General features: G+C 34.0%; 3 protein-coding genes across 10 annotated transcripts; 1 reads left to right on the plus strand and 2 right to left on the minus strand.

Annotated features, from left to right (window-relative positions):
* Positions 1-2,047: 2,047 nt before the first annotated feature.
* Positions 2,048-2,232, minus strand: LOC148279442 (uncharacterized). The gene has a single exon (XM_088229933.1). The coding sequence runs from the start codon at positions 2,230-2,232 to the stop codon at positions 2,053-2,055; it is 180 nt and encodes a 59-aa protein (XP_088086059.1). The 3' UTR covers positions 2,048-2,052.
* Positions 2,048-3,736, minus strand: mRpL53 (mitochondrial ribosomal protein L53). Its single transcript, XM_088229932.1, has 3 exons — positions 3,548-3,736; positions 2,926-3,053; positions 2,048-2,411 (listed from the first exon to the last, which is right to left on the minus strand). Exons 1-3 carry the CDS (start codon positions 3,691-3,693, stop codon positions 2,251-2,253), a joined length of 435 nt encoding a protein of 144 aa, XP_088086058.1. The 5' UTR covers positions 3,694-3,736; the 3' UTR covers positions 2,048-2,250.
* On the plus strand, positions 3,215-14,743 carry AGO1 (protein argonaute-1). 8 transcript variants are annotated; one of them, XM_088229925.1, is made up of 13 exons: positions 3,215-3,459; positions 7,896-7,967; positions 9,190-9,464; positions 9,824-10,024; positions 10,312-10,778; positions 10,866-11,111; positions 11,304-11,469; positions 11,715-11,848; positions 12,342-12,526; positions 12,616-12,931; positions 13,115-13,201; positions 13,597-13,966; positions 14,051-14,743. In XM_088229925.1, exons 1-13 carry the CDS (start codon positions 3,327-3,329, stop codon positions 14,357-14,359), a joined length of 2,961 nt encoding a protein of 986 aa, XP_088086051.1. In that variant the 5' UTR covers positions 3,215-3,326; the 3' UTR covers positions 14,360-14,743. The 8 variants fall into 8 exon arrangements, with proteins under 8 accessions (XP_088086051.1, XP_088086053.1, XP_088086050.1 ...); XM_088229924.1 differs by having other exon boundaries at positions 3,216-3,459; positions 11,697-11,848; XM_088229928.1 differs by lacking the exon at positions 3,215-3,459 and adding an exon at positions 4,475-4,624 and having other exon boundaries at positions 11,697-11,848.
* The last annotated feature ends 4,689 nt before the right edge of the window (positions 14,744-19,432 follow it).

Genomic DNA, 19,432 nt, shown 5'->3' on the forward strand with positions numbered 1-19,432 from the left:
ACTAAACCCGAACTTGATTCCCATTTTCTAATAGTGAGTTATTTACAACTCGTTGAAATGGGCCTCAAAATGAAATATTTGGAACATCATTTCATCATAGGAACGCAAATATTTTTTTTAATTAAAAAATAAAATACAAATTGAAAAGTAATCATTTTCAAGTGAATGAAAGGGTTTACTAAAATGCAATTCAAATAAATATCTTTCTATTGAGTATTTTTACTTTTGTTAAAATAAAGTGCAAACTGTGTAAATAATAAGAACTCAAGTGTTTCTCTTTTTTTTATATCGTCGGGATAGCTTTGAAAAAATAAATAAATTATAACAATATATCATCGGGGATAGCTTTGAAATCCTGTAATAGATAAAGTGTAAAAAAAATTCAAGAGACGGAATAATATATATTTTTCAAATGTTTATTTCTTAATTTATAAATAAATATAAATTTTCTTTGTTTTTTTTAAAAAAAAATTTCTATGCTATCAAATATTAACATAATATAATGATATATTGGTGATATTTTGGTGTTTTCGATATATCGGAATGCCGATACACTGATATGTTGCATATTGTTCTAGAGAACATCAAAGATACAGAAGGTCAGCTATTAAAAAGGGAGAATTTATTCATTTAATTTAACTTACCTGATATTGACCGATTTAATTTTATTCATCGAATCAGCATTAATTTAGTAAAACTTCATGATGAATTATTATAAAATAAAAACTTAGCTAGTAGTGTGACATGTTCATTCGAAATCAACAAAAATAAAAATTCCTATAATAATTCAATAATAATCATATATTTAATAAACCGTCGCCTCTATTGACAATGTTCCCCTTGCAATATGATGTCAGACCCCTCTCACCTCTCTTGCCAGACATTGATCCACGGCTGTCAACACCTCAGTCGAGTGGATGTCAACCCACATACCGAATTAAAAAAAAATAGAAATTTCAATGTAAAATTTGTTTATTGACCCCATATTACCGATAGATATTTCAACTGGGATAGAGAATCTCTTTTGAGAAAGAAATGCGGAAGTCTAGACATTTGCAGGGCTTACGACTTGTCATTGACAGAATGGTGAATGTTACACAGTGTGTAAAGTGATCACTTAATGATCAGCCAATGACACATCATCAGCTCAGTCAATTTCTAGACTAGAAGTCTGCATATTTTATCAAGAAATCTTGAGTTCAATTCCTGACATGAAACATAATTTTCCTCTGTTATCTCTTTCATTAAATTTTGGAGTTACAAGTTTTCATAGTCCAGCCTATTTTTTTAATAATCAGTAAAAATCAATACTTCATCTATGTTATCATAGCCAAGAACCAAAAGCTCACTTGAAAACTTTATATGGCGTTTAATTGTTATATTACCTCATCTCTAAATATCTGAATTATTACAGAATTTTCAGAAGTGTTTAAATCTTCTGAATTTTATATTATATTTTCAGCTATTTTTGTCTAATAAAAAACGTGTTTCTTTACGTTTTTTTAAATTAGAATTTTCTGTTGTCTCAGCAAAGTAAAACTTTCGGGCTTTTTAAATAACATCCTAATTCAACCGAATATTTATATTTTTTCATGTATATCTTTTCCTCTACAAACCAGTATCAATATCGTGTAACCGGGTTATGGTCCCATTGTAGTTTCAAGGACTTACGGATCAGAGGTCCAAGGTTCAAACCCCCCTCTGACACAACTTGTTTTCCATTTTCTAGCAGTTATTTACGACTTCAAAAATGGGCTCAAAATTGAAGTATTTATGTAATCATTAATATTATTTATTAATAATCCATCTCATCAGTCAAATATTGATTTTGGGAAGATGTGTTTTGAAGTACTAATCGGATAAATCAATTTCTATTACAATTCTAAGACAATTAATCAATAATACTTAATTAGATTACGGCGTGGTTTGGTCAACTCCACTAATAAACTAATATTTTTACATTTATCTAGCAATAAATGTTGCAATGGGAGTATACGCTTAATAAAAGTGATTCGTGGTCAGGGATCGAATAAAGAAAAACCTTACAGTAAATTAATCCACTGGTTTTATTGTAATATATTTTGACAAGATGACAACTACTACTATAGTGGAAAGAACAAAACAAAATACAAATATATAGAATGTATCTTCTGTGAAAACATCCGTAAAGGCCGGGATCTGGCTGTAGATGTGATCAATGACATGCAAACTACCTTTCTTGTGACGTGTCATATTTGCCGCACTCCTTACTCAGCGTCTAGCCGTGCTCTTCTTTTCTGACTTCGTCTTGAGTATATTTGTTTGTTGTTCTTTAGGAGCTAACTTCGTCACATGTTCATTGCAGATTTCCAACAATTCCAGCGTATCAAAATTTTTAGCTTTTACCGTTATTTTTTCTGTACCAATTTGTTCTGAAAATGAAAATGTTAGTCATAGATTGCAATTTTATTCCCTAGATCCGTAAGTCATAATTAATTTGTTTTGCAAATAGGAGCCCACGATTAAGCCTTTCTATCTATAGTTTGCTTTGCATTAGAAGTTAAAAGGATAAATGGATTTCTTTTTATGGCTCTAAATATAATTAATAAATGTTATCTCTAATAGAAAGGTGAAGATCCGAGTTAGTGGACCGAATGTCCTGTATTTTATAGAGCATCTAATTTTTCAGCCATCATTTTGGCAATGTCTTGTATTTTATTAAGAAAAATATAAGACTATGTGAGGTGGAATAAATGCGGCGACCCATACTTTTATCTATACTGTAATTTGACATTATATGTACAATAAAATGAGCACATAGAGTTGTAACTCTAATTAGAAGGATAAAACTAATAATAGTTGTAGTTTTACAAAAATATTTTTTTAAACTGGGAGATAGTATATTCAAAACTGAGTAGGCACAAATATCAACAAGTGTAAAGTTACCTGATATATCAGCTAATAACTTATATGTAACTGTTGACTCCTGCCGATCACAAACAACTTCTGTTTTTATTGTACAGTTGGGGGCTAATTTTGCTACCTTAGGAGATGAAAGGTAATGCACAAATTGTCTGTAAACAAATGAAAATGTTCAATCAATGGATATGCTACGAGCGTCAAGTATTTATTAACATTTTAGAATTATGTATTAATAAGGGTGGGTGGAAGCTATGGCCGAAATTATGAGGTGAAATATAACATTTATATTATTCAAACATTACAAAATAGGGGTTTTCACTTTGCAAAAACAGTGTTTCAAATACATACATTTCTTACGCAGATTGGTTACATCTTCTAAAACGGCAATTGAAAACATTAATAATCATAACTTAATCCACAGGAAGATGTCTACTGAAATAGAACTGGCGCCTACCTCTGGTTCACTGGTGCACTTGTCGCTTCCTAATATAGCGTCATTGGGATTGAATGCTGCAGTTAGCATTTTAGGAAAAGCATACGGATGTGGACAGTGCAGTGGTAAGTAGAAAATCGATACATTTTAGCTTATTCAATAAATAAATTTCGCAAATGTTCATCGAGAAACTTATCTTCATTGATAACCTACCTTATATAGGACGCGTTTTCACTAAAAGGGTCGAATGTTACAGTGACTCGTCGAACCGCTTTGAGGTTGACGATTTTTAAATTCTTGTTTATAGCAGCATATATCCCAGCCGAGCGAGATTTCGAGCCGCTAAAAGGTATAGACATTTTCTATTTTTGCGCATGCACAACTTTAGACAGGCACTTATTGATATTGCCAGGTATAAAAAAAAAAGTAAATACCGCATTTGTTTTGAACACCTACTTAACTTTGTAGCGCAAACCACGCTTTTTGTTTGTACTAGTTACCCTAAGAGTTTAATATTATGCTCTCTAAGGTACTATCTATTACGTGTCACTGATAATTTTTAATCTTCTCGATGTAGCGTTGGGTAATTAGCGTTGGGCAGTTGAATCATCATATAAAATATTTTTTCTTTCATAAGCTCATCGCTTTTCGTAATATACCTTAAAAACAGATCTCGAATATTTATATAAAACTTCAAATCCACCTGTTCAATAAATCATTGATTTGAATCAATTTAGCATTTAATGACAAACTAAATCGTTTTACTGAAAAGTGTTACTCGTATTTTAACTAAAATTAATTTTAATATTACTTTTATAAAGAGCCCCTGAGGTATTTTATTACGAAAATGGTGCTACGTAATTTATCCATAATAAATAGTCGGTACGTATCGTAGGTAAAGTGTATTATTAATTATTTAATGAAGGCAAGAGAATCAGCCTTAGAAGGTAACTGTGAAATTATTATGTTAAAAACACTTTTATAAACATATCACGTCAATCATGCCGGGAATATCACCTGAGATCTCATATTCGATGGCAAACTGCGCTAACCGCTACGTAACGCGATCACTAGATAAAAAATATGACCACCTACACATCTTTCCCCGATATTTATGTTAGCTTTTTTTTTTCGGGCAACACTTTGATGACGTTGCATATGGCGTCCGCGAGAAATGGCGTGTGTGTTTTCTTGTCTGTTTTCCGACGTTTATGTTTAGACCTGATTTTCAAGCGTCCTTCTTCATATAATTGTTAAATTTTGTCTGTAAAATGTATCCTGTAGGACAACGTAAGTGAATCATATTAATAACACAAATTTGATGTGTTATAATTTTCAATAATATGTTTTGTAATACACAAAAACTGGCTAGTACATGCTTCTAACGCCCTTTGTTTGAAACACTTAAGCGATATTGTTGGGCAATCGTTAACATTTCGTGAAATCAAACACGTTCAAAAGTCAAAATTATCATTTTTAATATTTTTAACTAATACTTTATGTATTATTTGATATGCAAGAATGGAAAACATGGAATCTCTGTCTCGGAATTTACATAGATGTATTTTATTATTTTTAATTTTAAGGTTATCAATACGAAAATTTTTCTTTAACCTACATAATTTTATAAGTTTATCACGACAATAAACAAATATAAACACTTGTGATTATCTTTATCAATTACCGATTATCATTAGTTTTATTTTAAAAATACAGTTTTCGCGAATTAATTTGAAATTTGATATCATTCAATTTTTTTATGTGCCTCCTTGCCGAGTTAAAGGACTGTCATTTTTGTCAAATCTACCATAGTTTCTAGTTAATTTATAATACTTTCAAAAGGTGTGTACTAATGCATCATATGTTTGATATTTATTTTACAAATTGTCATCGGAAGCATACAATGTAATGACTACTCAAGCAAAATTAAAAACTGTTAAAAATTAATAATAATAAATTAATGATATTCAACAAATAGCAAGCTGTATTGTTTTTTTTTTCAATTTAGGCTTGAGCACAAAAATGTGGTTTGTTTTAACATAATAGTATGTTATTATTACTATCAGTCTGCAATTATTTATTTATAAATGGTAAAAATTCAAATGCAGTTGACATAAGTTATATTACTTTTCATTTCGGTACACCGATTTCACTAACAAATCGACCAATCGAAGGTCCGATGCCTTGAAAGGACACCCACTTGCGCAACAAACTCGTAAGTTTAGATTTATCAGGTTAAGGCTCAAAGTGCCCCTTCACACTCGAGGTTAGTGTTAAAAACAAGTCAAATTTATGAAATAATTCATTAAAGGGGAAACCTGTCAGAATAAAAACGGTTTTTGTAGATGTTATGATGAATTCTTTCAAAGTGAAAATCTAGTTTCCATTCCTATATTGGATCTGATTTAATTTGTTGTTAAATGTCTTTACAATTGAGGCGATCAGCGCAGAAGTGACGTAACTCGCACTCATGTGAAACTGAAACCATCGCATTCAAAGTTTAGCCATGTTCCTAAGAACACTTATCCTGTGTACAAACTAGCAGTAATGTGAGCAGTGCCATTTATTAATGGATGGGAAAGAGTGGGTCCTATCACTTTATAAAATGCATGATTATGGACCCTTTCCAATGTTTATGCCAATTTACACCTATTTACGGGTTATGTCACTTCTGTGCTGACCGGTTAAATTATACCATCGATGTTGTTGGTATTCTTTTTCAAATTAATGATTAGTGGGATAGATGGAAATATGCATGCTAAGTAATTCATCATTCTCTTATCCACTCCTAATGGTGCATAGGGCTCTGAATTGGTACACAAATCTCAACATAGCTGTAATTATTTTTTCGTTAGAAGTTAAAATGATTGGTTTTATGCCTCAGGTGCTGGTTCAAACACTGAAATATTCCGGCGTACAAACAATCTTAAAATAAATATTGCATATCTGCCATTTTGGGAATCGAACGTGAGACCTCTTGCACTATAGACATACGCGCTGACTATTTAACCACAAGGCGGACAAATTTGCAGCGGCTCTGTAATTAGCGGCGCATATTTTCTGTATTGATATTATAGTATATATCGTGACTTATCTCCCTTTTCCTTATCAATACAATTTTGATCTATTATTGGTATCCAGTGATTGGCCAATATAATTTTCTGGTGCATGATTCAAATTGGTGCTTTAATTAAAAGCTTGTGGTTTATAGTCATCATCATTCCCTTTTCACACCTAATGGTGCATAGGGCACTGCATTAGTACACCAATCGCGGCATATCTTGATCATTTTTTTGTTACATAAAGATAAGATGATCAATCTTACGCTCAGGGTCCAGGAACCCGAGACCTCTCGCTTGATAGGCAAACGTGTTGACCATTACACCACGAGGCTTATAGTAAGAAGTATTAATTCAATTCTTATTTTTAAATATGGACGAATGCACATGTGAATTCATTAAATATTTTTTTTACTTGATGGAATAATATTTGAATTTGAGGCATTTAACTTTTGATTTTCTATATTTTAATTTCAAATTGCTACAAAAGTTATTTATTTTACAATTGTAGTCTACATTACTTTACGGGCTGTTTAACCCATTATGTAATGCAGACTGTAAATATAAGTTGGAAGATAATGAAAAGAAAGCATATAGCTGCTAAACTGCCGTTATGTACAGAAAAATAGATTCATGTCATTGATATATACAATGAACGGTGATGCATCATTGCTTTTTTTTATTCATCAAATATTTTTTCTTTTGAAGCATTTGACCACCTTACAGTTCGACCATAGCATTTCTGATTTTGTTTTAGTATGTGTAAGATTGAGTAACGTATTGCCTGTCACATAGATTAGATTTTTCTTAAGTAAATTTAGTAATAGTCATTAGGATGTTCCAGTCTTCCTCCTACAATTAGTATATTCATGCTGTACATTGTACGTCTGTAGTACAAGATGTGTAGTATTATATGGCTGGATCAAAGTTACTAACGATTACAATATATTCAAATGCTTAACAATACAGAGTTAAGTATATAACACACTTCGGAACATTCCTGCGTCTTATATCTGAAATTATGCCTAATTTATAATAAATCCATACATTATTAGCTCTCTTCACTAATTTATATCAATTAAACAAATTAATATTGCTATTGGTATTATTAATTTAGTTTTTATTTTAGCAGTGTCTTTTTCAAGTAAAATTGTACAGTTGAAATATCTTAATACTGTTCCATCTTCTTACCCATATCTCCACCTAATGTTGCATGGGGAACTGTATCTTAGTCGATTGTTACACGAAGGCGAGACAATCAGTCCTACCGCTTCCGGTGCCAGGGACTATGGAATATTGCATTGCAAAATCAACTTGCAAATTAATATTTAATTTTGCTCTTTACAATCGAACCGGAGGCCCCATGTACAGTGGCGAAACGCACTGAACACTACACCACAAGGCGAACAATTGGGGCCCAGTATGAGCCTGGTAGCAGCATGTAGTGTGTAGTTGGTGTGGAGAGTGGAACGTCTCCTCTCACGTATCGTGTGTTGTTATAGAGTCCTGGACCTCCTCCTCACCGAGACCCCCGAGCCCGTCACAGCCCCAGACCAGCTTCGAACAGCTCTCACGTAATAAACACATTAATTTAATATATTCTTGTTTCTCAGCAACACCACCGACCGTCTGACACCACTAAGGTAAACTGTGTGTCCTCATACAAACTATTAACAACTAATGATATCATGTTTTCATCAGGTATTTGTTTTTATTTTTATTCACATCTCACAACATGCAAGTTTTTTTGTGAAAACTTATATTTCTTTATGAAATAAGAGTTTGTACAAAACAACTCTCCCTGATATAAAAACCATTTATAATAATCATAAACCGCTTGTTAATTCTTTATTAAATTTAAAATTCCACAAATGTGTTACTTTAATTTAGATTCCCTTTCCATGCTTAATTCTATAGATATATGAATTTTGGATGCTTATAAATAATGCATATTATAATTTCCTGCAACCATTTAGCGAATTCAACTGAAATATTTAGTTTGAATGAATTTGTAAAGTAATCTTTGATGCATTAAGTAATTACTTTCAAAATAATGTTACAAGAAGCGGAATGTTCAAAAATAAAAAAATATGTTTCAGCTATTTTAATAGTGTCTTTAAATGCTTTCTTCCTGTATATATTCTGATTTAATAATTATGTCAAATTCATAATGGTTTTCAAAGTACTTTTGTACAGCTAACATCAAAATATAATTACATTCATTGAATGTGCATTTTACATTATGAAGCTATTAATAGGTTTACATGACTGTTAGTTTGTTTAATAAACTTACTTGCATTATTGTAATCAATATTTTTTTAAAGATTTTATTTTTACAACATACATTTTTATTTTATTGCGGTGATTCACTTATGTATAGCTTTTTACACCATGGTAATTAGTAATATTCATTTGTCAATTCATGGAATTTAAAAGATATTCCATCAAATTGAAATGTTTCACGGCATTTTCAAATCTCTAAATATTCATTTTAATTTAGATGATTTCCCTATGTCGGTACCTACAAAGCAAAAGGGTGGAAGTCATAAATGTCTAACTTTACAGTAAAGCACTAAGTATTCTGTTTTTTTATATGCTATAATATGTGCTGAATAATTTTTTGTGAATAATTTTCAATGGATCTGTCTTTTTAATATACAACAATAATTTTTGTACGTTTTTGACGAAAAAATCACATGGACTCCCATCGTTTCGCTTTGTTATTTGAGTTTTGCCTTGTGATTTTTTATTGTGTTTTACAAATTGAATGTACCTAGATTTGTATATGTTGCGCAGCGCCACCAGCGAGTGGTAGCGTGGGGTCCAATGCCAGCGGCGTGACAGGGGTATCGGGGGGCAGCGGCAGCGGGGGCGGTGGCGGGGGCTCCCTGGGGCTGGTGGCCCCCGCCGCTCCCCCCGACCTGCCCGTGTTCTCGTGCCCCCGCCGCCCCAACCTCGGTCGCGAGGGCCGCCCTATCGGCTTGCGCGCTAACCACTTCCAGATCTCCATGCCACGAGGCTTCGTTCATCATTATGACATCAATATCCAACCAGACAAGTGTCCTAGGAAGGTGGGTAACATACTATGTGCTTTATTTAGTACGTTTAACACCAAATTTACATTCCCTAATCAGGCATAAGCTTCTATTTCAAAATACTAAAATATTGTTTTTAAACATATGTATTTGAATAATAATCTAATCTTTTAGTTGCATATTTTTTTCTCAGATATTTCAAATTTAACTTGCTAATTTTCAGGCAGTTTGGCTTTGATTTACACCTTTTTTAATGGGTCGTCAATAGCTGTATTAGATAATAATAAAGTTGTAATATAATGGCAAACCTTGGACTTTTAATAGGGACTCTACAATACAACCACACAAACGAGCCTAGTTTTTCAGTATATTAAGTTATTTGAACTCTTTTTTAGGTAAACCGAGAAATTATCGAGACTATGGTACACGCATACAGTAAAATATTTGGAGCGTTGAAACCTGTTTTTGATGGCAGAAATAATCTGTACACAAGGGACCCACTTCCAATTGGTAATGATAGAGTGGAACTCGAAGTCACATTGCCGGGAGAAGGAAAAGACCGAGTTTTCAGAGTCACTATAAAGTGGGTTGCACAGGTATTTCTACTTCATATTTCTATACACATTTCAAATACATTGATTTACAATACAAGGCTTTTATCATCTGTCGAGTTGAATCATGTATTGATTCATTTGTATAACTTGTATTAACATGTAGAAATTAATTCATTTTACAAAAATGTAATTCCATTAATATCATATATTATGACGGTACATGCAACACTTAAAAATCTATTGAAAAAATACCTCTATGAAAAATGAATATAGTATTACATATTTATGTTAAGCCATTATTCTGGGAGGTAATGTCTATGTGTTGTTAGGTATCGCTGTTTGCCTTAGAGGAGGCCCTAGAAGGACGCACACGGCAGATTCCGTACGACGCTATCCTGGCTCTGGACGTGGTGATGCGTCACCTCCCCTCCATGACTTACACCCCCGTGGGGCGAAGTTTCTTCTCCTCCCCGGATGGGTACTACCACCCCTTAGGTGGAGGGCGAGAAGTGTGGTTTGGTTTCCACCAATCCGTGCGGCCTAGCCAGTGGAAGATGATGCTGAACATTGACGTATCCGCCACTGCCTTCTATAAAGCCCAGCCTGTCATCGACTTTATGTGCGAGGTCCTCGACATCCGGGATATAAACGAACAGAGAAAACCCCTGACCGACTCGCAGAGAGTTAAATTTACCAAAGAAATTAAAGGACTTAAAATAGAAATTACGCATTGTGGCACCATGAAAAGGAAGTATAGAGTTTGCAATGTAACAAGAAGACCAGCCCAAATGCAATCGTAAGCATTTTCCGCTCCATTAATCCAATTTCTTTACCTTTTTTCATTGTCTCTAAGTCTAGTCAATGTATCGCTTGTCATGTTTAGGTTCCCATTGCAATTGGAAAATGGACAAACTGTGGAATGCACCGTGGCTAAATATTTCTTGGACAAGTACAAGATGAAGTTGCGCTACCCTCATCTGCCGTGCCTCCAAGTGGGGCAAGAACATAAACACACATATCTCCCACTGGAGGTGTGCAATATCGTTCCCGGGCAGCGCTGCATCAAGAAGCTCACCGATATGCAAACCTCTACCATGATCAAGGCCACAGCTCGAAGTGCTCCTGACAGGTCCAGTAGTGTTTTATTTTCCCATGTTTTCGCTATTTTATCAGGATTTGCTGCAACATTTTTCTTGCATCTCTTAAAACAAACAATTTTCTCTCCCCAGTCTAAAACAATTGAATTCTCATAGTAAATATATGATGTGTAATATGACTCATAAATACACTTTTTGATGATTATTTTGTTTTCTGTTTTTAGAGAGCGAGAAATCAACAACCTTGTGCGAAGAGCAGATTTTAATAATGATTCATACGTCCAAGAATTTGGTCTCACAATTAGTAACAGTATGATGGAAGTTCGTGGGAGGGTTTTACCTCCGCCCAAGTTACAATATGGAGGGCGCATCTCCTCTCTTGGTGGACAAGTAAAATACTTTATCTTATTTTCACTTTCTGTGTATGTGTTATTTCACAGTGCTAGTATTTATTATAATTTAGAAAACATTATTGCACATAATTATTTATGCGTAAGAAATTTCTCTATGCGTAATTATTCACAAATCGATCAAGTTTGTACTAAATGAGTAGGTATATATATGAGATTAAGGCCCGTAAAAGTTTGGTTAGCGAGCAGTAGTGATGTCGGAGTAAGATGGTGGCATGTTCGCAGAGTAAACAGCAGGCCATGCCCAACCAGGGAGTGTGGGACATGCGCGGGAAGCAGTTCTTCATGGGAGTGGAGATCCGTGTGTGGGCCATCGCCTGCTTTGCTCCACAGCGCACTGTACGGGAGGATGCTCTCAAGTCAGTATATTTCTTACTCTTGACAACTTATATAGACTATGTTCAGGTCAATGTTCAAATCTGGAAAAAGCATTTTTATTATTTTAAATGTGTTTTACACCAATTCAATAAAATCCTTGTATCCTTTTCACATTTGAAATAATGAAACCAGAATTTTCAGAATTCTGGGGTGAAGCCTTTGACGTTAACACGGTTGATATTCACAAATGTTATTTTTATATTTTCCTTTGTGTTTCTAAGCTTATAAAGTGTAAAATAAAAATTATATAGAAAAGTCCTAAGCCGCTTCTCTAGCTATTCAAATTAATTCCGTTTTATAATACAGTAAAGGTTTAGATCATTAATTATACCCGAAAAATGGTTTTATACTAACATAAAGCGAAAACCAAGGTAAAAAATATTTTCCTCCTTTTTAAAAATAAAGTAATGCCTCCTTAATGCCTCACTGATGGTAACCATCCACAAGTAATATTTCTGATCATTTCCTTTTCAGAAATTTTACGCAACAATTGCAGAAGATTTCAAATGACGCTGGAATGCCGATAATTGGTCAGCCATGTTTCTGCAAATACGCTACTGGACCAGATCAGGTGGAGCCCATGTTTAAATATCTCAAGTCAACATTTGTTGCTCTCCAACTTGTCGTGGTTGTCCTTCCGGGGAAAACTCCAGTTTATGGTAGGTATTCGTACAATGTAACCTGCAAAATACTTTTAATATATCGAATGCTGAATTCATTAAATAATTTCATTGTCCTTTCTTTACAGCTGAAGTCAAAAGAGTTGGTGACACAGTTCTGGGAATGGCGACACAATGTGTTCAAGCTAAAAATGTAAACAAGACTTCACCACAGACTCTAAGCAACCTGTGTTTGAAAATAAATGTGAAACTAGGGGGAATCAACTCTATTCTGGTTCCCTCGCTTCGGCCTAAAGTATTTAACGAGCCCGTAATATTCCTGGGAGCTGACGTGACCCACCCACCAGCTGGGGATAACAAGAAGCCGTCCATAGCGGCCGTAGTGGGCTCCATGGATGCGCATCCCTCCAGATATGCGGCTACAGTACGCGTACAGCAACACAGGTACAGTAGTCCCGTCCCGCTCGTTTTCCGGGAGAACACTTTCTGTATCATTTTGTTCATGTTCAATACAAGTGCAATAATACATGATTTCTAATGAAGTATGAAGCGAGTTGTTTTGTTCCAAGATGGGTGATTATGTACTGTGTAACGGATAAATTGATAGAAACAATTATTGGTATTCAGGGGCCAGCAGTTCCTGCGGAACGCCACACTTTCCGATCCTGACACACCACCCTCGCCTCCTCGCGAGACTTCACTCTTCTGGCACAGGCACGTGCATTCCTTCTACTCTTACTCCTTCAGGGTGCTCTCTCCCTCCCCTCCCCCAACCCTCCACGCAACGTTCCCTTTTTTTTGTGTTTTTTTTTTTGTTTGTCCTTTTCATTTCCCTCTCGCATTTTATACTACACGACACTCGTCGAGCAGATTTTTTTAATTAGAATATGTATTTAGAATGTCTTCCGAGACTAGAGATTCTATTAACTTTATAGTGTACGATTGCAAAATTATTTAAAGATTGAGTATGGCTATTACCGCCTTCTACAATGTAGTTTTCCTTTTGTTTTTCTCAAACGTTTTGTTTTGTATTTATTTCAATTTTCTTTATAATTTTTGTAAAAAAATATTTAAGGTCATATGTTAAATATATTTTGTACGTTTTACAGACAAGAGATCATTCAGGAAATGAGCAGCATGGTTCGTGAACTGCTCATCATGTTCTACAAGAGTACAGGAGGATACAAGCCTCACCGCATTATCATGTACCGAGACGGAGTGTCAGAAGGGCAGTTTATCCATGTCTTACAGCACGAACTCACAGCCGTACGCGAGGCTTGCATCAAGTTGGAGGCTGACTATAAGCCCGGCATCACCTTCATCGTGGTACAAAAGCGTCACCACACGCGCCTCTTCTGCGCTGACAAAAAAGAACAGTCCGGCAAATCGGGCAACATTCCCGCTGGAACGACAGTCGACGTCGGCATTACACATCCCACGGAGTTCGACTTCTACTTGTGCAGTCATCAAGGAATCCAGGTAAACTTTCATTTCATCTAATATTTCAACGAAACAGATGCATTCAAAAGTAATCCCTCGTGTTAAATGTTCGAATGTCCCCAGGGAACCAGTCGGCCTTCGCATTACCACGTGTTGTGGGATGACAATCACTTTGACTCCGATGAGCTGCAGTGCCTCACGTACCAGCTGTGCCACACGTACGTGCGCTGTACACGCTCCGTGAGCATCCCGGCACCCGCGTACTACGCTCACCTGGTGGCCTTCCGCGCGCGCTACCACCTGGTGGAGAAGGAGCACGACTCGGGAGAGGGCTCACACCAATCCGGCTGCTCCGAGGATCGCACACCGGGGGCCATGGCGCGCGCCATCACAGTCCACAATGAAACCAAGAAGGTCATGTACTTCGCTTAATGAAACGCTCCCGCCCTTATATCGCCCCGCAACTCCCTGTGTCTATGTTACAGTTACAGTGTGAAGTAATGTGAATTTTAACACAATCATTGTTCATTTTTAAGTTCTGACAAAAAATAATTTAGACTCTGAAGTGATGTCGCTCGACCCCTTACCAGTAGTTAATCCGACATAAAAACACAATATACTCGGATCAGACATAGACATGACTCGGAGTGCGTAAAAGTCCTCTGATTTAAACCAATTGTGAAATCGTTGAAATGTGTTTGTGTAGATATATACAACGGTTTGGTAACTATAATTACCCACCAACTGCTCTCGTAAGACCATATTATAATACTGTCATATATAAAGAGTACAAGAGGCAACCAAATTAACCAAAAACAACTTGATTTTATTTCTAACAAATTTATGATTAAAAAAAAATTATAAAATTGTTTTTCTAGCAAACTCATGTCACATTTTATATGGATTAATGAAAACGTAACTTATAAATACATCTCCAATTCTTCCACTAAGCTCTGTGTTCAGTAATTGGTCTCAATATCAATACATACTACATATTATATAGATCAATCAGTATATTTGCCGTTAGTTAATTATACATTGTAAATAAGTTTCTTTCGATTTACGATCATGTCATTTTTAGATTTAATTTTGCATGAAAGAATATTTCTCAACAAAGGTAGAATAATCTCAATACTTGCGATTCCTATAGTATGACACAATTGAATATTATAATCAATAATAATAATAATTCATTTACAACACTATGTTATTGTTAATTATAACAAAATCAATATTATCTTAAAACTCAAGTTAATGACAAGTTAAAATTGTCCTGCGGTATCTCATAAGCATTTAGAGGATGTTATTTTGCAGCTTCATCTCTTTATTTTTCTAGGTATATAAATATATATTTTATAAAATCATGTGAGAAGCAAATATTGAAAATGTTTCTTATCACAATCTTACCTAAACTTGCCAAAACTATTTTAGCCTACTTTTGAGCTAATCGAATGACAAAACAGTTTTTAATATGTAATGTAATTTTTTTTGTTAATTTTCTTATTTACGAGGGCGGTTCAATAACCGGCATCTAGTGTATGATAATGGTGACAACTTGATCCAAAAAGTCCTTCGAAACTCGCATAAATGGCTCCAAGAACAGCTTCTAAATTGAAAGCTGCACCCGCTTATTGTCCACCGTAAGCTAGCGCGGCACCCATCGCGTCAAAAGCATTTTCATTGCCAGCTTATCAATTGCCGTTCCTTTCGACACCAATGGCCTGTGCTACTTCGCGCACTTTTGTTGGAAAAAAAATAGTTGAACCAATATGTGACTGTCATTGATGGCGATGGGTATAAACTATATCCAATTTTGCTTTATTTCGTAAGTTTTCCTATCCAAAAGCAAAAAGTGAATCCTTTGACTCTGCACTTTCTCTATTTTAAGGAAAACCATATTACCCTGCTTACCGTAATGGCTGTCAAGTACAAACTAACCCATGAATCAGCGTTAAATTTATTTTTAGTGTCATTTGACAGGAGAGTGACAACAACATTTACGGATACTTATTAAACCGCCCTTGTAGTCAGATTCATATATCGCTCATTGTTGTGTCATGTTTCTTTAAATTTTTATTTGAGTAGAGAAATATGTTTTGATTTGTTTCTCATATCATCAGTGATATGGCAATATGTAGGAGCTCAATAAAAATAGTTTTTTTTCTCCCAAAGCTGATTTTTTTTTACATAGGTCATATTGCCATATTACCGACAGTATGTAGGTAATATTATTTATTAAAAAAAAAAACTACTTTGTACATCTCTAATACTAGACTTGTTTATATATTTCAGCAATCTCTACTTCGAAATGGTAAATAATTAGCCTTTCTAAGCAGTATTGTTTTGAATTTCTTATTTAATTTATACCTACTTTTTCAATAACTGTTGTTAAGGTTTAAATTTTTATTAGCGAGTGAAGATCATTGCGATTTTGCACAAGTTGTTTATGTGGTCGCTAAGGTTAATAACTCCCAGTTACAATTATCTTTATAGATGAACTTTTATAGAATAGTGAAACTGGCATGGTTGTTTTTCTCGTGGTACGCTAATCAATCATGGACCACTCGGAAAGTAGACCCTAATTAATTTCCACTATTATATTATTTACTTTAAATCACCCTGTGATGTCTCCTCTACTATATTGTTAATGAGCAATATTGCTGATTAGATTATGTTGCATTCAGCTCGTATTTGGGGAATGCATTTATAATTATGTATGTATATTATTTGACAATGCCGATTAATATCGGGTGGTACGAGACGGGCGTTGTTGCTACTATTTCGAGAGTAGCAGTAAAATCTTGTTTCAATGCCTTAAGTTGCTACGATAGCCAGTACGGGTAGGAAATGAATTTGATGGTTGTTTGTTTTAAATTGACCAAGAACAGATGTGATGAAATGAGTTACAACTTTAAGATAGAATGATGTATGTGTCAGTCAGTATGTGTGCTTTTTTCTCATCGCCACAAGGATCTAAATATATGGGAATTAGGTTAAAAAGTTGAATTTCATATTATTTACATAAGAACAATTATACAAGGGAAAAATTATGCTCTGAAGCATGTTATTTAGAATAAGTTATCTTTATGTAGGAAAAGTTTGGAGAGAATTTATGTTTTACACGAGAAACAATTTGCCATAGCTCATTTCCAAAGCATTTTCAAGGGGTATTATTTATGTAACTAAATTATTTGGTTTTTTGTAAAGTAATCCCTGTAGGTGGATTACTAATGGCTTAATCCTGTTATATAGCAACAACAGTAAGCAACCAAAATGTAATAGGATATGATTTGCAGCTCTAATATGTAAATGATTTTATCTTAAACACTCTAAAGTACCTAAATATGTGTGTACATGTTACTCATCACATATTATACACGTAGTGGATTTAACCTTGACCATGATATATTTTCATATAATTTTACGGGATTAAAACAATTTATGTAAATCAATATATAATACATATAAATATATTTGTTCTGTATCTGATCTCAATATCACATTGTGACTTGTTTATGTTATTAATTTGATGGCTTGTAATTAAAACGAAACATGCAATAAACAAATTGGTTTCATGTTTATTTTATATAAAGTATGAGTTTCACGTGTCTCTCCTTTTCCATTATTTGCACAGAATAGTACATAGGGTTCTACAATAGGAACACCAATCTTTTAGCAGATCGTTATTTACATGAGCCAATTGAATTAGCATTGTATCATAATTGTATCAGATTTAAGTGAAAACTCATCAATCAATAATCATTCTAAATCAACGTTTTATTTCTACACCAAATACATTAATTTATCCTGCCATAGATCATAACTTGTTTTACTAATTTATAAAATAAATCAGGTTAGGAATAGTGACAAAAGCATATATTGAGTATTTATTTGTGTATTTCAATGAAACTGTTAATATTTTAGTAAGTGTGGAAACTTCCCGATTACGAATGTGCCCCGATGATATATTATCAACTATGCTCTAATTATATATTATCAACTACGCCTCATTATGTCTTCTGTAAAAACAGGCATATTTATGTATATTACAATTTGTTTCATCGATTGTTCGAGTGATGCAAGTCTTTCTTCACAGTGCTCGTAGCACTAGAGTCTACGGTGAATATCAGAACTGGAGATTCTAATTATGGACTATGTACATAAATATTATGTACCATATAAATATTTTCTATTCCATAAATTTGACTTGGTCCCGCATTGATGTATAATTATAAACTTTTTTAATGAAATCAAATAAATTTCCGATATCTATTGAGAAATTTTAAATTATTGCAATATATATTGATGAAATTGAGACAAGAGGACCCTAATGTTATTTTAAGTATTAAGTCTTCGTGCAGGGTATAACACTGGACGTGTTTCGGTATGCCACTCTTATAAACAGAAAGCTATAACATTTTGCAAAATAAAATGTTGGATTCATCAACTCATTGTTCCCTTAATTTGTAAGAATGTATAACTATAAATAGTATATATATATATATATATATATATGTATATGTGTGATGTAATTGTTTAATTTATGATGCTTAGTAAGCACTGTGCTTTCTAAGAACTTAAGGGTGTATTAAATTTAATTACCGAACACATTATTTTTTTTTTACTATCCCTTGTACCTTTTCCATCCATGCATATGAATACTTAAGTAGATTTTTATAAATTATTTTTTTGCGAGTAATATCTGGAAAGTATATTTACTAGAGAGATAAAAACAATGAAAGCTATCGAAAGGAAGGGAGATGCCATGAATAGAGTGATACTTCTCTAAAATCAATCCTACCTAACAAATGAACAGTTATAAAGTTAAAACAATTACGCTTGCATAATGAAAAGGGAATCAATGTATATGTTTAATTTGTGGTGATGCATACAGTGACAGGGTGCAAATGGTGATGCGTATACATCCGATGCTTGCAGCTTAGAGATGTCTAAGCGTCTTAAACGTGCTATAAAAATCACAAAATCATTTATTTCACTATGTAAATAAGTACCTTATACTTTTAAAAATAGTTTAGTAATACAACTCGTGATATCAAATAAAACAGTGCAAAGTTTGCCAATATATTTATTTAAATAAAAGTTTTAAAATACATATTTTTTAATGACCGTAATTTAGAAGGAGCATTTAAGTCGGGACACATTTTTTCTCCTAAAAAACTTGTGGGGTTCATAGTCAATGATCGATGACACATACGTGCTAAATAATTTCACCTAAAATTATAAGGCGACGACCGATTGAAACAAGTTAGCGTTTTCTATTGAATTCAATTCATAACGTTCTGCGAAATACAAGATCAACATTCTGCAGTACATTGACATCGTCCCTACCATGTGCGTGGCCTATAAAGAGACCACAGGGCGCAGTCAACGCCCAGTTCAGTCCAGTAAGGTTCAATTGCAGCATGCACTCAGTTGCACCATGTAGTTCAAGTGCAGTTACTTCAGCACCTTATCGCCGTAAAACTCGCGCGACATAATTCACTA

The sequence above is a fragment of the Micrasema longulum genome, unplaced genomic scaffold (genome assembly GCF_059751315.1).
Source record: "Micrasema longulum isolate JH-2025_06_02 unplaced genomic scaffold, ASM5975131v1 h1tg000724l, whole genome shotgun sequence".
Taxonomy (NCBI): domain Eukaryota; kingdom Metazoa; phylum Arthropoda; class Insecta; order Trichoptera; family Brachycentridae; genus Micrasema; species Micrasema longulum.